Below are 20765 nucleotides of genomic sequence, written 5' to 3' on the forward strand. Positions count from 1 at the left end.
TAGGCCGGCCCTGGCTACTAGACTATTAAAACTGCTAAGCAACAACTACATTTTCAGCATACTGAAATAACATGAAGATGAATTTACAGAGAATATGATACACAATGTCTGAACCCTAAAGCACCCATGGTTAGGCCCCAGTCAGAAAAAGGGGATTAAAAGATTAACAGACGCTCTTCTTAATCGCCCGTCCACGTGGAGCGAGGAACTGATGTCAGTCAGGCAAGACGCCAACATGTCCTGCTGTGCTGGCATCTCTGGCCTTCTTATGCCTAACCATTGAGAAACAGACACATTGAAACAGTGCGCATTTTAAAATGTCATTTGCAATACAGGAATTTGAAACTAATCCACTTTGTAGGCTTACTAATGTTGGAAATTAAATTTTGGCTAATGTTTATGCGCCTTATGAGTAGGGGTGTCGCAATTTATCGGTATTGATGATAACTGTGATATAAAAAAAATTTAATATTGTTATTGTGTTAATTAGGGGTGTGGCGATGATCATGATATTTAAAAATGAACAGTACGCAAATAATTATATGACATAAATAATCCAATTTGAGAGTTTAGCGCTCTAAAAATGCTCACGTGTAATTTATGTTTCATTCATACTTGTAGCCAGAGGGCGCCCTTGTGCAGAAAGTCCACAGGTGAGACTCACAGGAGTAATAAAAATTATGACCTACCAGAAAATCCCTTATATGGGCAAAGGCATCCAGCTGAATAACATGACCTCATTATATATAAGAATCTATATTTTTAATAAATATATATATATATATATATATATATATATATATATATATATATATATATATATATATATATATATATATATAAACTGGAAGGGAGGTCAAATTTAATGCAATGCATATACAAACAATACGGTGTCATGTTTCTTAAAACGTGACATTTCCTTCCTTTAATTCCATGAAGATAAAACAATCTGCTTTGTTTGTGAGCTGAAGCACAACAACAATGCCAGATTGTAATTAAAGAGTGTCACAGCACTAATACTTCAGATCAGGGAGAGTTTAGCACGGCTGTGATACCGTATTGCAGACCCAGCAGCCAAGGACAGGTAGAGGGCTTTACTGCAGAGATCATAAATCTACTGACTATGTGGCCACCATTCTGTTCAGCTTGGCCTCTCTTAACTCAGATGCATTACTACATAATGCTGCAAAACAGCCAGTAACCTGGCAACAGAAAGACTGGACGTTACTGCATCTCACAGGTAAATACTGTATACGAGTTAGCGACGCCACAGTGTCAGTCTGAGCAGCTCAATGGAAGATTTGTGCCCTCAGATAACACAGGCAAAAGAGTGAGCAACTCGCTGAACTGACTGCAGAGCTGTTTAAAGAAACAGATAAGGCAGCACTAATGTGATCTCTGACCTCTACCATAAAATCTTACAGTACAGCATGTGGCTGTGTGTTATCAGGTAACATGCTCTTAAATTAATGCATGGTAACAAACTGCAAACATGCAGAAGTTTAATACTTAAGGTTAGAAATGACACAACAGGAGGTCTCTTAACTTTAAGTGGTTCACATCAAGAACTTTAGACTGTTTTAATAGAATCTGAGTTCTCTACTGGGAATTAGGAGAATTAGCAAACCTTCACTACAGGTGCGGAGAAACCTCTTGTGAGGTCTATGGGAAATCAATTAGCTCACGAGTGATTTGGCTAGAAACGGATTAGCAACACTGTATCAAAACTGCAAAGTCTCCAGATACAAACACCTCAAGTTATAGAGGGACACGGAGAAACACTGTCTTTGAGGCTTTAGCAATTACTGCCATATATTAGATGAGGTGTTCACCCAACAATGAAAATGTACTATTTATCAATCCTCATGTCGTTCCCAACCTGTATGACTTTGTTTCTTTCATCAGTGTTGGTATAAACTAAAACTATAAAAAATCATTTTCCTTAATAGAAATAAATCTGAAATAAAATTAAATGTAAATATTAGATGAGGAAAAAAAAAAAAAAAAACGTAAACTTAAACAATTTTTAGAAATTTGAAATGTAGCACTATCTTGCATGGAGCACAAAAGAGTTTAAGTAGAAGGTCAAAGATGATTTCTTCCATACAAAAAAAAAAAAAAATGAAATGAAAGTAGATCTAAATGAAAGAATGAAATGCATAAAATCATCACAAAAGTAGTACATAAAACTCATGCGCTCTATCTCAGGTCTTCCGAAGTCTTTTTTTGTTTGTTTGTTTGTTTTGTTTTTTGTGAACAGACTGAAACACAAGTCATTATTAATGAAAATATGGCCTTAAAAGTCTTGCCGTGTTGTGGCCACCATTTACTTTCATTGGACCAAAATGAGCAACTTGGACATTCTGCTATTAATATCTCCTTCTAGTGATACAGGTTTTCTTAAACAGGTTTTCTCAGTTTTCTGCCACCTCTTTTCCTGCCGGTGTGACTAAATTTTGTTAGAGTTTGCATTGGTGCCAGCACCACGGTACCCAACTGAAAAGAGCTGCCGTTTCTGTTACATACGAGAAACATTCAATGTCAAACGAAACAAAAGCAGAACAAACCACACTACTCGTTTGAGCTCAGAACAGGGGCCGATCTCGAGCACATGATACCATTACACAGCACTGAGAGATCCAGTGAAAAAGCGTTTGAATTCGCGGCATAATTAATAACATCGCAGCAAGATCTAGTGGGAAGCATTCAAATTCTGTGCTGAATTATAATGTTATAAAAGGCTTTTCAGTCCACATATCACCAACATTCACCATGGATTTAATGTAGCAAAGCTAACTGTAACCATGGTATTGTAGCAGAGACAGCTGAATGTTTTTTTTTTACATTATTCATCTCAGGGTCGTACAACCGTACAAGAAATTCGAGCACTTTTCAAAATGCTTCACATTTTTTACAGCACTTCAAATCTCTAAATATTATGCAATTTTAATGTTATTTTAGATGTGTTGATTTGTAAATCTAAAAGTTTAAAGATGTAGGAACTAACATCATAAACTAACACTTTGTGGCAAACACTTTTATTTAAGAAAAAAAAAAGACATGAAATTAACACTATAACCAGTAGATGGCGGACTTATTAACCATTTCCACTCCCTAATATATGGTAAAAAAAAGTACGCAGTCTCACGAAAAACTAAAAACTTTTCTTCAAATTGCGACTGAATTAAACAAAGCAAGTTTCCCTTTAAAAATTAGGTTTTTGCATGTTACTGTTGTTAATAAAAGTTGATTTTATCTGCATCTTCACTCCCTAATATATAGAAAAGAGTTGACTGAATTATTATTATTGTGACAAATTGTGACAGAATTACACAGAAAGCAAGTAAAGAGTGCTCCTTTTATAATCACTGAAGCTGTCGGTCAGTGAAGTATGATACTATAGAAAACAATGGTACATTTAATAAGAGTAGAATATTTAATTTTTCCCTATAAAAATTAGGTATTTGCATGTTACTCTTGTTAATAAAAGTTGATTTTATCTACATCTCAATTTAAACTCAGCGCTTTGCCATCAAACTTCCAATAAACAAACATGTAATATTATCAGTAACTGTACTTATCAATGCAAAACAACAGTAATTTTATTATTAAGTTAACTTTATGATTAAAAATCAGGTGCTTACCCCACTGTCTGTAGAATTTAGTGACACCTGTTCTCAAATATTATTCTGGAGCCCTGCACGAGGGTATTTAAATAATAATTTTTGTTTTTGGGTGAGCTATTCCTCTTAAGAAAAAACAACACCCCTTTATACTTGAATAAAAGATTCCATGGGTTTGAATTTGACCTGTGGCTAAATTTGTCTCCTGAGAGTGAGAAAAGTAAATATCACAAGTATCTCACAGCCTCAACCTCTGAACACTGAGTAAAAGTCAAGAATGTGAGACATGATCCGTATTTACTCTCCTCTTGCCAGCAAGACCTTTTTGGTCTTTGAGAGGCTTGATTTGATTTGGCAAAACAATTCAGGAGCCTGTCAAGTTTACACACAAAGACGACACATTGTGTTTGGCAACCTGTACCAGGGCACTGTAATTCTGTTACCTTAGAGCTCCTTGTTGGGGGTAAAGAAAGTATTTGAGCAAGAAGAGTCAGCCAATTCTCACGAGACACTTATGCATCTCATATTTCTCAAGCTGGCACATCTTATTTGAATCACTTATTGTTTTCGGAAGAATTGATGGTCTTTCGTGAAATGTTCCCAGCAGTCGGTTTCCATCACCTTTCCCCTCTACCACAGGTGGTTGAGATTTCAGATCCAAAACACACTGACATCTTCTCTATCTAAATAACCAGAAGATAATGAAATCAAGTTAACGTCAAGACCGAACAGAATTGCAACCCAAGTGCTAACACAACATTGACCAAGTCTTGACATTTAGCTCACTACAGGGATTCAGGGCAGTGCCAAAGATCAGCGTTACAGTTCACATATTCAGCGTAACGTTATACATCTTGACGAGATGTTTTAAGTGAGTAATTCCATTATTGGGATTTTCCCAAGGATAGTGGGAGACTTTCCAGAATAGCATTATATTCATTCTGTTTGACATTTCTCATCATTCTATCTAATATGTACGTTAACTGTACTGTAATCAGTGTTCGCCAATGAGGCTAATGATGTGCAAATGACCCACGACTTGATCTTTAATAAAAGTTATTATATTATGCTCTTTTACAGAGTCTTGATTTTTATTTTTGACCTCTCTTCCCAGTCTGTTAGTAATTCTATGATTGGATGACTGGACCAGTGTGTTGTGATTGGTCAACCGCTTTGATCGTTTTGGAAAAGTCACATCTTTAACATAACTGTGAGTTTCAGCACACTACTAACTCAACTCAACTCAACCAGGCCTCACCCATTTTGCTGCGTATGCCTTGGGCAGTGGAATACTGTGACATGTTTGTTCCCGGAAAAAAATTCAAGACGAATTTAGGGCGTTCAGAATGAGTGCTTACTAATTTAGAGAATAACTGCCATTGGAGTGACTTTGTGCTTTGTAACTTTGCAGACATTTTTCATGCTCAAACAGGAACATTACACACTAAAGAAATTTGATCATGTAAAAAAAAGCATAAGTCCTCTTTAATATTTTTTGCTTTTTTAATCATACTGGATATTGTAAGAAAAAAAAGTGTTACAGTTCACATATTCAGCGTAACGTTATACATCTTGATGAGATGTTTTAAATGAATAATTCCATTATTGGAATTTTCCCAAGGATAGTGGGAGACTTTCCAGAATAGCATTTTATTCATTCTGTTTGACATTTCTCATCATTCTATCTAATATGTACGTTAACTGTACTGTAATCAGTGTTCGCCAATGAGGCTAATGATGTGCAAATGACCCACGACTTGATCTTTAATAAAAGTTATTATATTATGCTCTTTTACAGAGTCTTGATTTTTATTTTTGACCTCTCTTTCCCAGTCTGTCAGTAACTCTCTGACTGGACGACTGAACCAGTGTGTTGTGATTGGTCAACCGCTTTGATCATTTTGGAAAAGTCACATCTTTAACATAACTGTGAGTTTCAGCACACTACTAACTCAACTCAACTCAACCAGGCCTCACCCATTTTGCTGCGTATGCCTTGGGCAGTGGAATACTGTGACATGTTTTGCGTTAGACAATATTAGACATGAATTTAGGCGTTTCAGGGCGTTCAGAATGAGTGCTTACTGATTTAGAAAATAACTGCCATTGGAGTGACTTTGTGCTTTGTAACTTTGCAGACATTTTTCATGCTCAAACAGGAACATTACACACTAAAGAAAGTTGATCATGTAAAAAAAGCATAAGTCCTCTTTAATATTTTTTGCTTTTTTAATCATACTGGATATTGTAAGAAAAAAATATCAAGCATTTTCAAGGATGATTCAATCACATTTCAAACCTGGAAATCATAAAGATTATTTTTTAAGTATTTTTTTTTACAAACTTTCAAAACTCTTTACTAACCCTGTGTAATGCATCTATTATAAAGTTGGCTGTATAATTATCTATTATTATCTGACGTTTTTTATAACATTCGTTTTCATTCTCCTAGACTAGATCGTATGGAAGCTTGTTACCGCCACTCAATAAAAAGTAAAAAAGGGAATTGCAAATTTATATTTCACAATTCTGACTTTTCCTTGGAATTGCGAGGTACAAATTTGTAATTCTGAGAAAAAAGTCACTCTTTTTTTCCTCAGAATTGGACTTTATAGCTTGCAATTGCTAATTTACACCTCACAATTCTGAAAAAAGAAGTCAGAATTGCGTGATATGAACTCGCAATTATCTTTTAATTTTTAAAAAAAATCTGTGGCAGAAATAAGCTCCCATAACATCCCCATATATCAAGACAAAAAAAGTATGGCCATTCATTCAGCAAACGCTGGACTGCATCCAGAGCGCTGGGGACACGGGGAGACAGCTTCGTCATTCAGGCAAAAACAATGAATCTCTTTCTAATGGGGTCTTAAAGTGTTACGCAGACTTGGGCTTCACATTCTATAGCCATCAGAAGATGACTCATAGAGCAAAAAAGAGAGAATCAATGGCGAAACAGTGACGATGAAGAGGCGCACCATGACTACTAATGCTACTCGAATCCGTCATTAGACAACCGCTGTGTCCCAAAGCCTAATGAGCTGACTACATAGACAGCATTTTGGGCATCGTAGTCACCTTTGTTAGTAAAGACATGTTGTTAGCCAAATTAAAATAATTGCACTAAAACCAAATGAAATTATTTATGCATTAAAAAAAAAAATATATATATATATATATATATATTTGATAAATTTTTAAGACACAGCTGAGATTTATCAGTTAAAACCTTGAATTTGATCTTGAGCTATTTTTGTCAAAGCATGTGTGACCTCTAATGGTTGCATACTAGAAATGTGTGACCTCTACTTGTGATTTCATGCATTGCATTCAGTGTCATATATTCTATATAGAGCATTTTCACCTTCAGTATCCATTTATAGCTGCATTTGATGCTCTGAAATACAACAGGAGTGTGCACAGGGTGTGTGCTCAGTGTGAAGCAATAAATGAGTGCTGATTTAAGATACTAGTCGAAAGGGGGAAGAAAAAGCCAAAGAACTGGATCATCTTACAAACATGTGATCCAGCACGTACAATGCGCACTCCTAATGTCTATAGGAAAGTCATGGGAAACTGGTGTAATGACACATTTGACAAATACACCAGCTATATAATTATTATGAACAAACTTATACAGTGTTTAACTGGTCATTAACGCAAATTCAAATAGTTAGAAATGTCATTAAACTTTAATTCATACTCTACAGTCACACAGTGGCCTGCCAAGTATTTTGAATCGTACATCAAAACGAATACATTTTAACAGTACATCTATTGCTTTATCATTAAAAACCAACTTTAAAACCAAAACTTTGTTGGAAAAGTGTGTTTGTGCTACATTTTCTTTTAAATAAATGCCATTTGATTTGATATTTTATTTTATCTAATACATTCAGATTATTAACAGAGACAGACCAATATTCATGTCTTCGCTTAATCGCTTATTGATTCTTTTATACATGGTGGCAACATCGATGGCACCAAAATAGCACTCAACATTACATCACTGGACCTTAAGCAGGAAACAACAGTGTGCTCAGGTGATAACCTACCATTTTAAGGTATTGTTTGCATATGCAATTTGAAAATGAAAACTTATATACTTATATAAAACAAAAAAAATACTGTTGTTGTGTAATGATTAAGTTGGTGTGCATTAATATTTCATGCATTTATGATCTGCATCCATACGACATATAAAGCAATATATCATTTTATATTTTTGAATGCCTATTTCACCCGTAAATAAGAGGATATGCATGGCAAAGGCAATGAATGAATGAATGAATGAATGAGTCAGGTCAGACACAGGAGGTGTCTTCCACCGTGCAAGTGACGTCACGGAAGGGGGTGGGGGGGGGGGGCTGTCATCTAAAGGGATCTGAATGTGCTGCAGTCAGAGAGCGTCTTACCTCCACCATTTTTGTAGCACAGGTACGGGAAGCGCCAGACGTTCCCCAGACCCACGGCGAACCCCACACAGGACATGATGAAGTCCATCTGTCTGGTCCACGTCTCTCGCTCAGGGTAGCCCTGCCTCTTCTCCACCGCAGATATGGCTCCAGTGGCCGCTGATATGGGTCCCCCGTTGAGGGTCCCATTGACGCCTTGATGCGCGTTTCCATTGGGAATGAGATGGCCCTTCTTCTCCTCCACCAGGACCGTATTCAGGGCGCAGCAGTCTGCGTCTAGAGATGATTTCTCCATCTCTCGTGTAAACAAAGCAAATCAACCTCCTCACAAGGGCTTAAATCAGCAGTCAAAAATAAATATTTGATCTCTTATTGTTTTTGGACAGTTTCAGTTTCTTTTCACAGCAAGATGTCCCTTTTGTTCCTCTTCAGGTGCACAGGATCTGGTCCTTTATCCTTTTATTTAATAAAATCAGCAGTGTTGTTCTTAACGAATGTATTTTTCCGTTGGCAGTTTGATTATCACGGCGAAATTGGCAACGGTTTTGTTGGTTTGTTTTATCAAAAAGCGCGTCTGTAAAATAAATAATAGACCTCAAAAGAAAAAAGACACCGATTTGAAACAGCACCTTCAAAAACAATCCACGAAACACTTAAAGGTGAGTCTGAAGAATCGCATGGGCACGTGAATCTCTCAGAGAGAAGACGACTGAGGAGACGGCAAAACCAAAGCGGCCCTTTACGCGCGCTGATCAGATGAATGTAATGGAATTACATTCACAAATTGATCGTCTAAATCTCTTCAGACCATCGTTCTCATCGGTATTAAACACCCAGAATGTATAAATGAGACGCGAATCGGTGTCTACAGGAGGTGCGGCTGCTGCGGTCCCTCTGTGCGTGCGTGTGGACGGACTGTCTGATGTGTCCGCGCGAAGCCGCTCGGTGTTTTAACGGGCTCGGTAACGTCATTTGAAGCTCAACCCTCCCCCTCTGCCCCGCTTATGGAAAACAGGGAATGGAAAGCTCACGTACGCCGCACACTACATACTGTATACTGCGTACTACGCAGCAAGTGCGATTCTAGCTCACTGGTGCGCTGCGCGAGGTCAGATATGAAAGATTTCATCGCAGTTTGATCGACTTATGGAAGCACAATGCATTTTTAAAAATGGTAAGCAGCATAAATTAAGGGCAGCGAATTTGTGATGTATAAAATGTACTTCTTGTGTGTGTGTGTGTGTGTGTGTGTGTGTGTATATATATATATATATATATATATATATATATATATATATATATATTCTTTCTTTTGATTTTGAAGTAAAAATAAAACATTTAAATGAGAACCACAAAAAATAAGCAAATAAAAAGTGAATTATCAAATGAATTGGATAACAGATAAAAAAAATAAAATTAAAAAATGTAAAAAAAAGTTAAATAAGTGTAAAGATTTTGGGGCGCAAAAGACCATGACCCATAGTCATCAAAAATCAGTAAAAATTAATCATAAATTAATTCTTTTACCATTACTTTTCATACAAACTATGCTTATCCATCAACATTAAATAAAAAGAAATGCTAATATGAATAATATAAATATAATTTTAATTGTAAAATACATAGGTGTATATTTTACATTTAACATATCTTCTTTGATTGTCATTTGAGACTAGAAAGACAGCTACCAGCGTAAGTGGGAAGGGACTTTGAGCACATGTGGGCATGAATGCCAGCAGATGTAGTATGATATGACATTCCAAACATACCCACAGGCTGTGTAGTGTCATGAGGACTATTAGTCATCAAATACACCCAAACGCTTTATTTTATTATATATTATATATGTATATACACTGTATATTTAATTATACATATACATCTTTTTTACCAGTTATGGTTACTTCAAGAAAACTAAGGTATGTTGGTATTCACTATTAGTAATTAGAAGTTTCCTACGCTGTTTGAATGTGATCCATGTTAATTTAGAATGGATTAAAGGTAGGGTAGGCAATTTCGGAGAGGCTAGCAATAGCAAGATAGCTTTGAAAACTTCCCACCCTCCCTTCAGAGCGTCTCCAAAGCCACGCCTCCTCCAAAACACTAGTGTAGAGTCTGCAAAGCACCACAAGATACGGCATTAAATTACCTCATATCTCAAAGAAAGCACATAACATTACAATAATAATGAACATAAACAACTTACAGAGCTCTTACTTGTACCATCTGACTGCTGCAAATTAATTTCGGCATTGATAGTGTTGACATAGAAACGCATAAATCTGAGTCTGAGGACATGAACAGCTTTGAGTAGAACATAATTACGGTTACGACATGGCATAAATGCAGCATAAACTTGTAGTTTTGGTTCAAGTGGAACTATAAAAGGCGGCTGCTGTTTGTTTGTGGCACTCTGAGACTGTCTGTCTACAACTCTGCATAGCCTTATGGAACGTGCTGAAGACACGTTATGTCTAGGTGTGCGGAGGTATGGAAATACGTATGATGACAGGCAGGTAGGACATTGTTTACGAATGCAATGATTGGACGAACATTTTTTGCTCCTGAGACTTCCACAGAAGATATATGTACATGATTTAATATCTAGACCACTTCTATTATTGATTGATATCAGGATGTGAAGAGAGTTTCAACCAGTATAACAAAAACTGCCTACCCTAGCTTTAACATTAGTAACAATAACTATAGTGAATTACTATGGTATTTTGGTGGTATTTAGTGCAGTAGTGAAGTGTGTCTCTGCTGTTTTTCCTGAAAGGTGGGAACAGTTTGTCCTTGTGGTACTATAAAATTAAACTGAGGTCAGATTCGTCTAATGACAACCCTAAAATGTTCAAAACACTTTTTTTTTTGGACAGATAAGATTCTTGAAACCCAAATTCTAAGAAAACCACACATGTATATATGAAAACTACTTACAGTTTGAGTGAGTCATACTGTAAACATCTCTGGATCATATTCACCCAAAAACTGTTGCACATTACAGAGGTGTATTCTGCGAAATGTGTGTGGTTGTTTCACTGCGATGGTTCAAAGAAAACTTCACATCTTATCTCTATGATGAGTGAATTGCAGTCAGTGGATCAGTACCCTTTTTTCTTCCTCATAAATAGGCCAACATTGTTGCACAGTCATAGATTGGCTCCAGGGCTTATGGGTGATAGAGAAATATTTTTCATGCATGTAGTATGTTTATGTTGAAGACTTAACCGTGCATTAATCAACTTGACACATATTATTGAACTGCATTCATGATATCCTAAGGTTAATAACTCAACTCATACAATTCCAGGAAATTATTATGATACCCATAATTTATAGAGTTATATAGGTGTTGCCTTGGAGTTACACAATATAACAGCATTGCAGCTGGAAAATGGAAAGCAAACAGAATCAAAGCAGCTATGTTTCTTCCGCTTTGCGACATGTCACCATCATGGTAAGTAAAAATGCTTGGTTTTCACAACTCTGAACAAACACTATTGTAACTGTGAGCCTGAAATTCAAAGAAATGGAGAAGTAAAATAAAGAAGCCCTGGCCATAAGTAGGCTATAATTTACAGTTTTCATGTTGACTCACACGTCAGGTGAAACACAAGCCCCACATACGTTAAAATTAGACAGCTTTGCTCTCCGTAAACTTTAAAATAGCTTCTTCCTGCCATCTTTCTTCTTCCTTACCTAGGCTGCTCATTATTTGTCCATAATATTTAGAGGCAGAAGTAAGCTATTTTCGGTGAATGAGCAAGACTTCTGATTCATTAGGTGCTATACTGTAGGTAAATAACCAGAAGAAAAAAATAACCAGAAGAATAACAAGAATATGTATTGTCACTAAGGAAGGGGAAATTAAGCTTCATAACGTACTGAGGCTTTCCCCTGACTGTTCCAGGAAAAGCTTCAGCTTCGAGAGTGTCAAAAACAGCGACATCTGGTGGTTAGTAATAAATAAAGCAGCCAAAAGCCTGTGGAAGAAGCTCCGACAGATGAAGCAGCCACAACACACTCCATAGTTTCAATGTTGTGTGGAAAAATAAAAGTCTAACACGTGGGTGTGTTGAATTTCTCGCTCTGATAAATTAATTTACCCAGTAAAGTGTGGCAATAAATGCCAGCATGAGTAGGCCTATCAGTATAAAGTAATAATATCTGAAATAATATGTAATCTTCACATTACTTGCATAACTGGGTATTTTAAAATGTAAGTGAATAGGTTTTACTCGTAAAATAAGATCTGAGGTTCAAACATAGTAAGTGAGGCTTCGTTTGTCGCATGTTCACGTGACTCTGTGAAACGAATACACGCCCAGATACGGGGCTTCACTTGAGTTTTTGCTGCGTGCTCGTTACGTGCTTCGAAGCTTCAGTATGATGCATCACTATCAGTCAAATCAAAGCATGTAGGCCAATGTATTATGTAATCCCTCGAAGTGAGTTGGCAGCAGAAGAACAGAACGAAACATTATAATTTCATATTAAGTAAATGGGTAGCCTAAACTGTGTTGTAGAAAACATTATGCCATTGATATAACATACGTTCATACGTTTAAGTTTTAGATGCTGTCAATACGTCAATATTGCATGTTTAGACGCTGTTAAAACGTTAATATTGTATGTAATTTGGGGTACGCATGGGGTAAGATGCCCCGGGTCCAGATTTATACATTCTGTAAAAGTTTGTTCGGGGGGAGGGGCTTCTTACCCCAAGTAGTGGGTCAACTTACCCCAGTAGGGGCCATCTTACCCCACTTTTATTATTTTACATATTGTGCAATAACAACTAACCTTGTCGATGCTGGTCGTTAGCTGGTCCTGAGCTGGAGCTAGTTGCTTAGGACCAGCACTTGACCAGCTTAAACCAGCTCATGACCAGCTAAAGACCAGCATAAACCAGCTCAAAGCATCCATGCTTCAAAACATACCTAACCATGCTGTTTTTTCAACAGGGAAATTAGCAAATGTTTCTGTTTATTTCCTATAATAACACATTGGCTCATGCATCATCATCCTCACTCTTAAAAATGCTGGGTTAAAAACAACCCAAGTTGGGTTAAATATGGACAAACCCAGCAGGTTGGGTTAAAGGGCACCTATTATGCCCTCTTTCACAAGATGTAATATAAGTCTCTGGTCTGGTCAAGTTTCAGCTTATAATACTCCACAAATTTGCCCCTATTTGGGGGTGAGCAAAAACATGCCTTTTACTATTACTACATTGCTGGCTAAAAAAATAAATCCAAAATTGGTTGAAAAAAATGGCTGGGTGAAAACAACCCAATCCCTGGGTTTGTCCATATTTAACCCAGCATTTGCTAGGCTTATATGTAAATATGTTACAGTTTAAATGTAAATCCACATTGTTCTTAAGGGGGGCATCTTCACCTATGTGACCCTACGTGTAGTAGAATCACACTTTATGTAAAAATACATACAAATACTCTACTCATAAGACCACATTGCATCAATAGTTGTTTACTTCCACAATTTAGGATGGATTGCATTTATACCAACTGCAAATAAATGAACTGTTCACCACACCGCCTTTTCAAGCAGACGCGACTATGGTGCGATATAAATCAGACAGAAATAGGCTTAACATTTATGCAGATGCACTGGGTTCTATATCAGAAAATGCGTTTTCCTGCATGGAAAAACATATGGCCTGCACATTGGAGCCCTCTTCATGTGTGCAGAAGTCTTTGTTAAAGCCGAACCGAGTAAGCTAACCTGGTTCAGGGCCTCCAGGCACGGGCGAGCACTACTACGATTGCACTTTCACGTTTCTATCTCTCTAAGTTTAGTTTAGAATAGACCCCGTGACTTCAGGAGCAGCTGCATTGCAAAGGTTATGGTCCTTTTTTATAGCGCCTTAGAAATAGCAGCTGCGTGGAGTCATAACCCAAGCATAACCATCACCCCCGCAGCCTTACCAGCTCAGACTTTGACATACACACTGATTAAACAGTGCAGAGTATGTTGATACTGCTGGAATAATCATCCAACATTTCAGCCATGACAAATGTTTAATCCCATACACAGCCATTCAAAAGTTTAGGGTCAGTAATATTTCTCTTTCTTTCTTGAAAGAAATTAATACATTTATTCAGCAAGGATATATTCAGTAGTGACAGTAAAGACATTTAACATAACAAATGTTGTTCTTTTAAGATTTCTATTTATTAAAGACTGAAACAATGTCATGATTTCCACAAAAATATTAAAGTCAATATTAAATGAAGACATAAGAAGATATTGAAGAATATGAGTAACCAAACAGTTGATGGGCCCAATAGTATGGAAGCCCGTTTCCTCCACTAAAAAAAAAAAAAAAAACCCACTAAAAAAAAAAAAAAACAAGATGAATTGCGACTTTATATCTCGCAATTCTGACTTTATATCACGCAATTCTGACTTTATATCACGCAATTTTGAGATATAAACACGCAATTGCGAGTTAAAAAGTCAGAATTCTGAGATAAAAAGTCGCAATTCATCTTTTTTTTTTTTTTTAGTGGCTTTTTTAAAAAAAAAAATTATTAGTGGCATTTTTTGTTTTTTTTGGGCGGAAACGGGCTTCCATACAATTGACTTCCATAGTATGGAAAAAAATACCATGGAAGTCAATGAAGCCCATCAACCTTTTTTTTTTTTTTTTTTTTTTTTTTTTTACCAACATTCTTTAAAATATCTTCTTTTATTTTCAGCAGAAGAAAGAAATTCATACAGGTTTGGAACAACTTGAGTGTGAGTAAATGACAGAATTTTCATTTTTGGGTGAACTATCCCTTTAAGCAGCACAACTGTTTTTTTAATCATTGATAATTATAAAAAAATGTTTTTTGAGAAGCAAATCAGCATATTAGAATGATTTCTAAAGGATCTTGTGACACTGAAGACTGGAGTAATGATGCTGAACATTTCACACTATTACTGTTTTTATTTATTTTTTATTAATTTTTTAAAATCAAATAAATGCTGAGACTTCTTTCAAAAACATAAAAATCTAACTGACCCAAAACATTTGAACTGTAGTGTATGGATGATCTTGGAGGATTTCTTTGTATGACTAATTCTCAGGACAAGTCTGGGAAATCACATGTCACAACATGTCAGACCTGCCGGACAAACAAAAATAGTGCCAATGTAGAAAGCTGACCATTCCTATATTCACGCAGGCGTTGAGACAATGCGGGTTAAAGTTAGTTAATGAGGATATTGAAACACATAGAATTGACACATATCACATCAGACATATTAACTAGTCAAGACTCATTTGCATAAAAGGGTAAAATCATTTTGCAATTGCAGCGCAGTGCCCACTTTATTGGCTGTAGTTCAATGTGTTACTTTATAAAAGTAAACAGTATTTAGGTCCTATTTAGGTCACAAGTTTAGTATACCACAGATAAGGACTGGCACAAAAATCAATATAACCATTCACAGCCATACAGTCACGCCCTGAACAGCATAGAGGTTCATTTATCCTACAGCACAAGATTGTTTACTAGCAGACTTTCACAGGAACAACTTTTCACGTCTCTTATAAGTTTCAATCTGACCTTTCCAGACATTTCTATAATTACATTTCCTGTAAACAGCATCTCCTGCCTTGAAATGGACTCAAAATATTGGTTTCAGTTTCGGCACTGAGTATTTTCTGTATCAATGATCAAGTGACTACTAACTGGATTCACTAAACGTTTTTTTAAAAAATCACAAAAAGTATCACAGGAGGGATCAGTCATATCTGGAGACCAATAGAAACATGAAAGTGGACATGTTTGAACTTTCTGTTCATCAAAGACTCCTGAAATCACAAGAATATTAAGCAGCACAACTATTTTCAACATTGATGATACTATAATCAATAATAATACTAACCATGGTTGACATCACCCTCACAAAAGTGGAGAAGGAAGTGATTAGGTGTTCAACAATCCTTCTGTATGGACACAGAATTCTCAAGTTGCCCATCTCAAGTCTGGTAGACGAGTTCAAATGCACTAAAGTAAGGCTAGAAATGACTCTCTCAGAGTCCTGAGATAGATCAATACAGATGCGCAGGACCACATCTAACATCAGGATGGAAAAAGGATGACAGGCAAAATCATCACTCCAGCATGCCGATATTGTGGGACATGTAGAACAGGGAAGAGGAGGTTTGGGTCTGTGTCAGGGCAAAAGGCAACACCTTCAGAATGGTGAAAACTGGTAATCCTGGAAGTCCGGCATCAGGAGGAGGCAGCAAGGCATGCTAAAGCAGTCACTCAAGCTCAGCAGGGACAGTGGGCAAACTTGAAGAGAACAGAGAAGCTGGATTAGCTAGTGGGAATTGTGGGAGATGGAGGCAAATACAATCAGCTTCATGCTCAGGGCAACCTATGATGTCCTGCTTTCACCCAATAACCTCCAGCCATGGTTGGGAGTAGATCCATCATGTCCCCTATGTTCATCTCCTGCTTCTCTCAGACACATCCTTACCGGTTGCAAGGTAAGCCGAGGTACACATGGAGACAAAACTACATGTTAAAATGCTTGGCTGCAGCGATTGAGACCAAAAAAATACCCATGCACCAACACCTTGCCCTTCATAACACCAAGCACAACTCTGGCATTTGGGAAAGGCAGAAGGTACAGGGAAGGCTTCCTTTATCGACCAGGGCTGTACATCTCGAAGGAGGCCAAAACTGGAAAATGTTGTCTGATGTGGGCAAACAACTCTTAGTCCTGTCTGAAATTGTCAGTACAAGTCAAAGACCAGACCTGGTATTGTTAAAAACCATCCTCAGAATCGATTTGAGAGAGAATCGTGATACATCGGAAAGTATCTGAATCGCTCCAGATACTTTGTATTGCAAATCGAGAATCGATGTTTTGTCACAGCCCTTTTTCCATCATGCGAGACAACTGATGCTGACTGACAAATTCAGCTGACTGACATCTCATCCCTGTATGTTGCATTGCATTAAATAAAATTATTTTATAGACTAAATAAAATGTATACAAACCTTTATTTTACTAATGCACCAATTTGGTGGCGCTGCGATCTGCTCTCTCCTGACAAGGATGCAAAAAGCCCACGCTCTGTGTAACCCATTTCCTCTCTCAAGATCCATTAATGTACTAAAAACATATCTAAATCGGTTCATGTGAGTACAGTGGTTCAATATTAACATTATAAAGCGACGAGAATATTTTTGGTGCGCCAAAAAAACCTAAATAACGACTTATTTAGTGATGACCGATTTTAAAACACTGCTTCAGGAAGCATCGGAGCACAAATGAATCAGTATATCGAATCTGCTGTTCGGAGCACCAAAGTCACATGATTTCAGCCGTTGGCAGTTTGACACGCGATCTGAATCATGATTCGACACACTGAATCATTTAAGCTCCGATGCTTCCTCAAGCAGTGTTTTGAAATCGGCCATCACTAAATAAGTCGTTATTTTGTTTTTTTGGCGCTCCAAAAATACTCTCATCGCTTTATAATATTAATATTGAACCACTGCACTCACATGAACTGATTTAAATATGTTTTTAGTACCTTTATGGATCTTGAGAGAGGAAATGGCATTGTTCCCTATGGAGGCCTCACGGAGCCATCAGATTTCAACTAAAATATCTTAATTTGTGTTCCGAAGATTAACGAAGATCTTACGGGTGTGGAACGGCATGAGTAATAAATGACAGAATTTTCATTTTTGGGTGAACTAACCCTTTAAGTCTAAGTTTAAAAGGGTGAATAACCATCTTCTCCTATGTGTTCAACTAATAGTGATTATAAAACCAGTAAGCCAAATAAATAATATAAATAATATAAACCAATAAAATCCAAATGAACAAAATGAAACTGAAAAATTTTATTTAGGTAAATCTGTTTCTTGAAGTGAAATCTGACAAAATTAAGCAGGGTCTTGAGAACGTTTTATTACATTCATACACAGCATTATACTCATAATATTCATAAAACATATTTGTACGGTGATCATGAACATCTTGTTCAGTACACCACACAAGATTAAAGGCATGCCAGAGCTGCTGCTTCCTGTGGACTCTGGACATAATGTTCAATTCTAAGGTTCAACAGCTTCAACACATTGAGATTTACAAGAATTATGACACAACAAGCATAACCAACTAAAGATCCAAGCGTGTGTCATATTAAAGGGGGGCATAAAATGGAAAACAGGATTTTCTATCCCGCCTGGAAAACAACACTGTGTACTAGGGCGGTATGCAACGGCACGCCATTCATAACAGAGATCAATTGCAAGTATAAATCTTAAAGGTACAGCAGCAAAATAGCTAGTTTAATACTAAAGACCAGAAAGAGGGTAGAAAATGTTCTACCCAAAATAAATTATGGCTGTATTTGGACATTAAGTTAAGACAGTGTCTTAAGACCTATGGCACACTAGAAGTTAGTCAAGGGGCATTCAGTCTTACTTTTCAGTATTAAACTAGGCCAATCTACGTTTTTATGTAACTGATTTAAAACAAAGTTATGAACAGTATCAAAGAAAAAAAATATGTCTAACTGACTAACATTGTAAGAAGATTTCAGGCAATTGTTTTTTTTTTTTTTTTTTTTGGTTTCTCGCACCAAATGCAGTCATATTTTTTTGCTGCATAATTGAAGCATATGAATCCCCTACAATATATATATATAAATTGTAGAGGATGCATATGCTTCGATATGAGTACACCCTCTCTTTGTAAAAAAAATAATAAAATAAAATAATTAGAGACATTTATTATTTTCTCTACACAACTTTTATTTTCCTTAATAGTGGTATGGGCCTTTATTATGGAATAAAAGTTAATCAAGGCTTCCCTCTAGTGGTCATTCTCCATTACAACATATGTGGTACTGGAATATGAGAAACACAATTACTTTGCTGCAATGTTAATCAACAAGAGCTGCCTATGGCAAGACTTTTACAATGGCTTGCATCTTAAAAGGAAAAATCCTACAGTTCATTACTGTAATTATTCATCACATCAATTTGCATCAGATATTCATTAATATTATCTAATAATGCATGCCATATTCTTTTTGAACATCATTTGTTGTTTGGTAGAGGCCTGGCATGATGTAATGTATGACTAATATCTAGTCACTTTTCACCTTTGATACCTTGATATTAAGGCCACAGCACACAGCAGGTGAGAAAGTAACCGTCATTTAGTGTTTATGAGTGAGTGTGTGTACAGTGTTCACAGGGCAGACGGTGGAATGATAATACTCGAGTGGAAAATCCCTGTGCCCATACAAGGAGAGCTGCGAGTGCTCTGGATCTGTGGGAGCATTACTGAAAACAGCCTCAATAATGTAAACAGAGACAGTGGCTTCTGGCGATCTCAAGGCATTTTAAAACAAACTGTAGCGCTTTCAATTCAGCAAAGCCTGACTGTAATGATGAAGAATGCTTATTTAATGTGCAGCTGAGCAGATGGTATCGGGTATCTCCTGGAGACAATGTTCATAAGTCCTTATTGTACATTCAAGCATTACATTTGAGGAAGTCTGAACCAGTCTTAAGGGGCCTGTTGTAGTTTGACCAACCCTCTCTCTCTCTCTCTCTCTCTATCTATCTCTATGACTTTTTTAACTTCTTCTTTCTCTTGGTCCCTTTTTACCACTTTCTCTCTTTGCTTTCTGTGCCTACACTCCTGTTGTCCTTCATCTCTTTTCAAAATCAACTTCTCTTTCTATAAAGCATGTGGGCGTTCAAGGTCATCAGTGTAAAAAGAATGTGATTTTCAATTAAAGAGCAGAGAGGCTGTTGGGAATTTGGTGACGTGAACAGAAACTGTTCCAGAATTTTCACAGCAGCAATCAGCAGGTAATTGAGCTTTTGCTTGGATGACTTTTCTTTAGGGGTATTTGGGGGAGAATATCACTGATTATTGATCTAATTTCAATGAAAAATATTCCTTTATTTGTAGATATGTCAGGAGCAACTGAACTGAATGGCACTAGTTATCTGCATGTCAAAAGTGAGGCGTTTTTAGTAGAAAATATGAAGTTGTGTTAATAGCACCGTTTTATTCCAAGGAGTGCGTTCAAAACTGTTTTCCCATCAAATCTCATTGCTAGTCATTGAAATCTGCAAAAGGAATTAGAATGTGGCATTTGCATGTATTGAAAAGCATATTCTTTAGTGCTTGTTGCTGTAGAGGGCATGAAAATGTGTTGCTTCAGGCTTAAAAAATGAGAGTGCTGATGGTTTTCAGTAATAATTTGCATGCACATATTATTGATGTGTGTGTTTGTGTATATAATATGCAGCTCACATTTACCCTGCGTTACGATGCCTCTATTGAAAGACCTTCGGAAAAAAGATGACATCAATGCTGTTTATGAGCTGAAAGAAAAACTGGGAGAGTGAGTTTTCCTTCCTTACGGACTAATATATTCAATATTTAAGAGTATTCTGAGCACATAATGACTTCAGAATATATTTCACATTTTGGTTTAATCAAACAGATTTAAAGACTTGTCGACTAGAACCAGAAAATATTATTAAGAAGACTCAGGAGACTCCAATTTTTCACAATGTGCCCATGGCACTCAGACTCATCATTAACCATTAATTGAGAACAAAACTCATTACAGCTGAACTATAAGTGTTATAAATGTATAATGTCTCAGGGGCTCGTTCTCTGAGGTTCGAGTGGCTCAGCACAGATGCACCCAGAA

The 20765-nt window shown here is 36.7% G+C and overlaps 2 protein-coding genes across 11 annotated transcripts in view; one reads left to right on the forward strand and one right to left on the reverse strand.

Annotated features, from left to right (window-relative positions):
* The window catches only part of slc6a8 (solute carrier family 6 member 8), a 40101-nt gene extending 31146 nt beyond the window's left edge, over window positions 1–8955 (reverse strand). Inside the window, exons 1-2 of one of the 3 annotated variants that reach the window (XM_067394442.1) lie at window positions 8039–8158; window positions 4067–4306 (exon numbers count right to left, since the gene is read on the reverse strand). Coding sequence is in view for 2 of the 3 variants with exons in the window: in XM_067394441.1 (XP_067250542.1) it covers window positions 8039–8333 (295 nt within the window). In the remaining variant the exon portion in view is untranslated. Of the gene's footprint in view, window positions 1–4066; window positions 4307–8038 lie in introns of all 3 variants that reach the window. The other 2 variants (XM_067394441.1, XM_067394440.1) reach the window with 2 other exon arrangements.
* A 132-nt stretch (window positions 8956–9087) lies between these two features.
* pnck (pregnancy up-regulated nonubiquitous CaM kinase) overlaps window positions 9088–20765 on the forward strand; it is a 26442-nt gene continuing 14764 nt past the window's right edge. The window contains exons 1-4 of one of the 8 annotated variants that reach the window (XM_067394451.1): window positions 9088–9212; window positions 14764–14803; window positions 20355–20450; window positions 20718–20765. The exon at window positions 20718–20765 is cut by the window's right edge and continues 84 nt beyond it. In XM_067394451.1, coding sequence (XP_067250552.1) covers window positions 20377–20450; window positions 20718–20765 — 122 coding nt within the window. In that variant the 5' untranslated portion in view covers window positions 9088–9212; window positions 14764–14803; window positions 20355–20376. The other 7 variants (XM_067394452.1, XM_067394444.1, XM_067394450.1 and 4 more) reach the window with 7 other exon arrangements.

Source organism: Chanodichthys erythropterus, chromosome 9 (genome assembly GCF_024489055.1).
Source record: "Chanodichthys erythropterus isolate Z2021 chromosome 9, ASM2448905v1, whole genome shotgun sequence".
In the NCBI taxonomy this organism is placed as follows: domain Eukaryota; kingdom Metazoa; phylum Chordata; class Actinopteri; order Cypriniformes; family Xenocyprididae; genus Chanodichthys; species Chanodichthys erythropterus.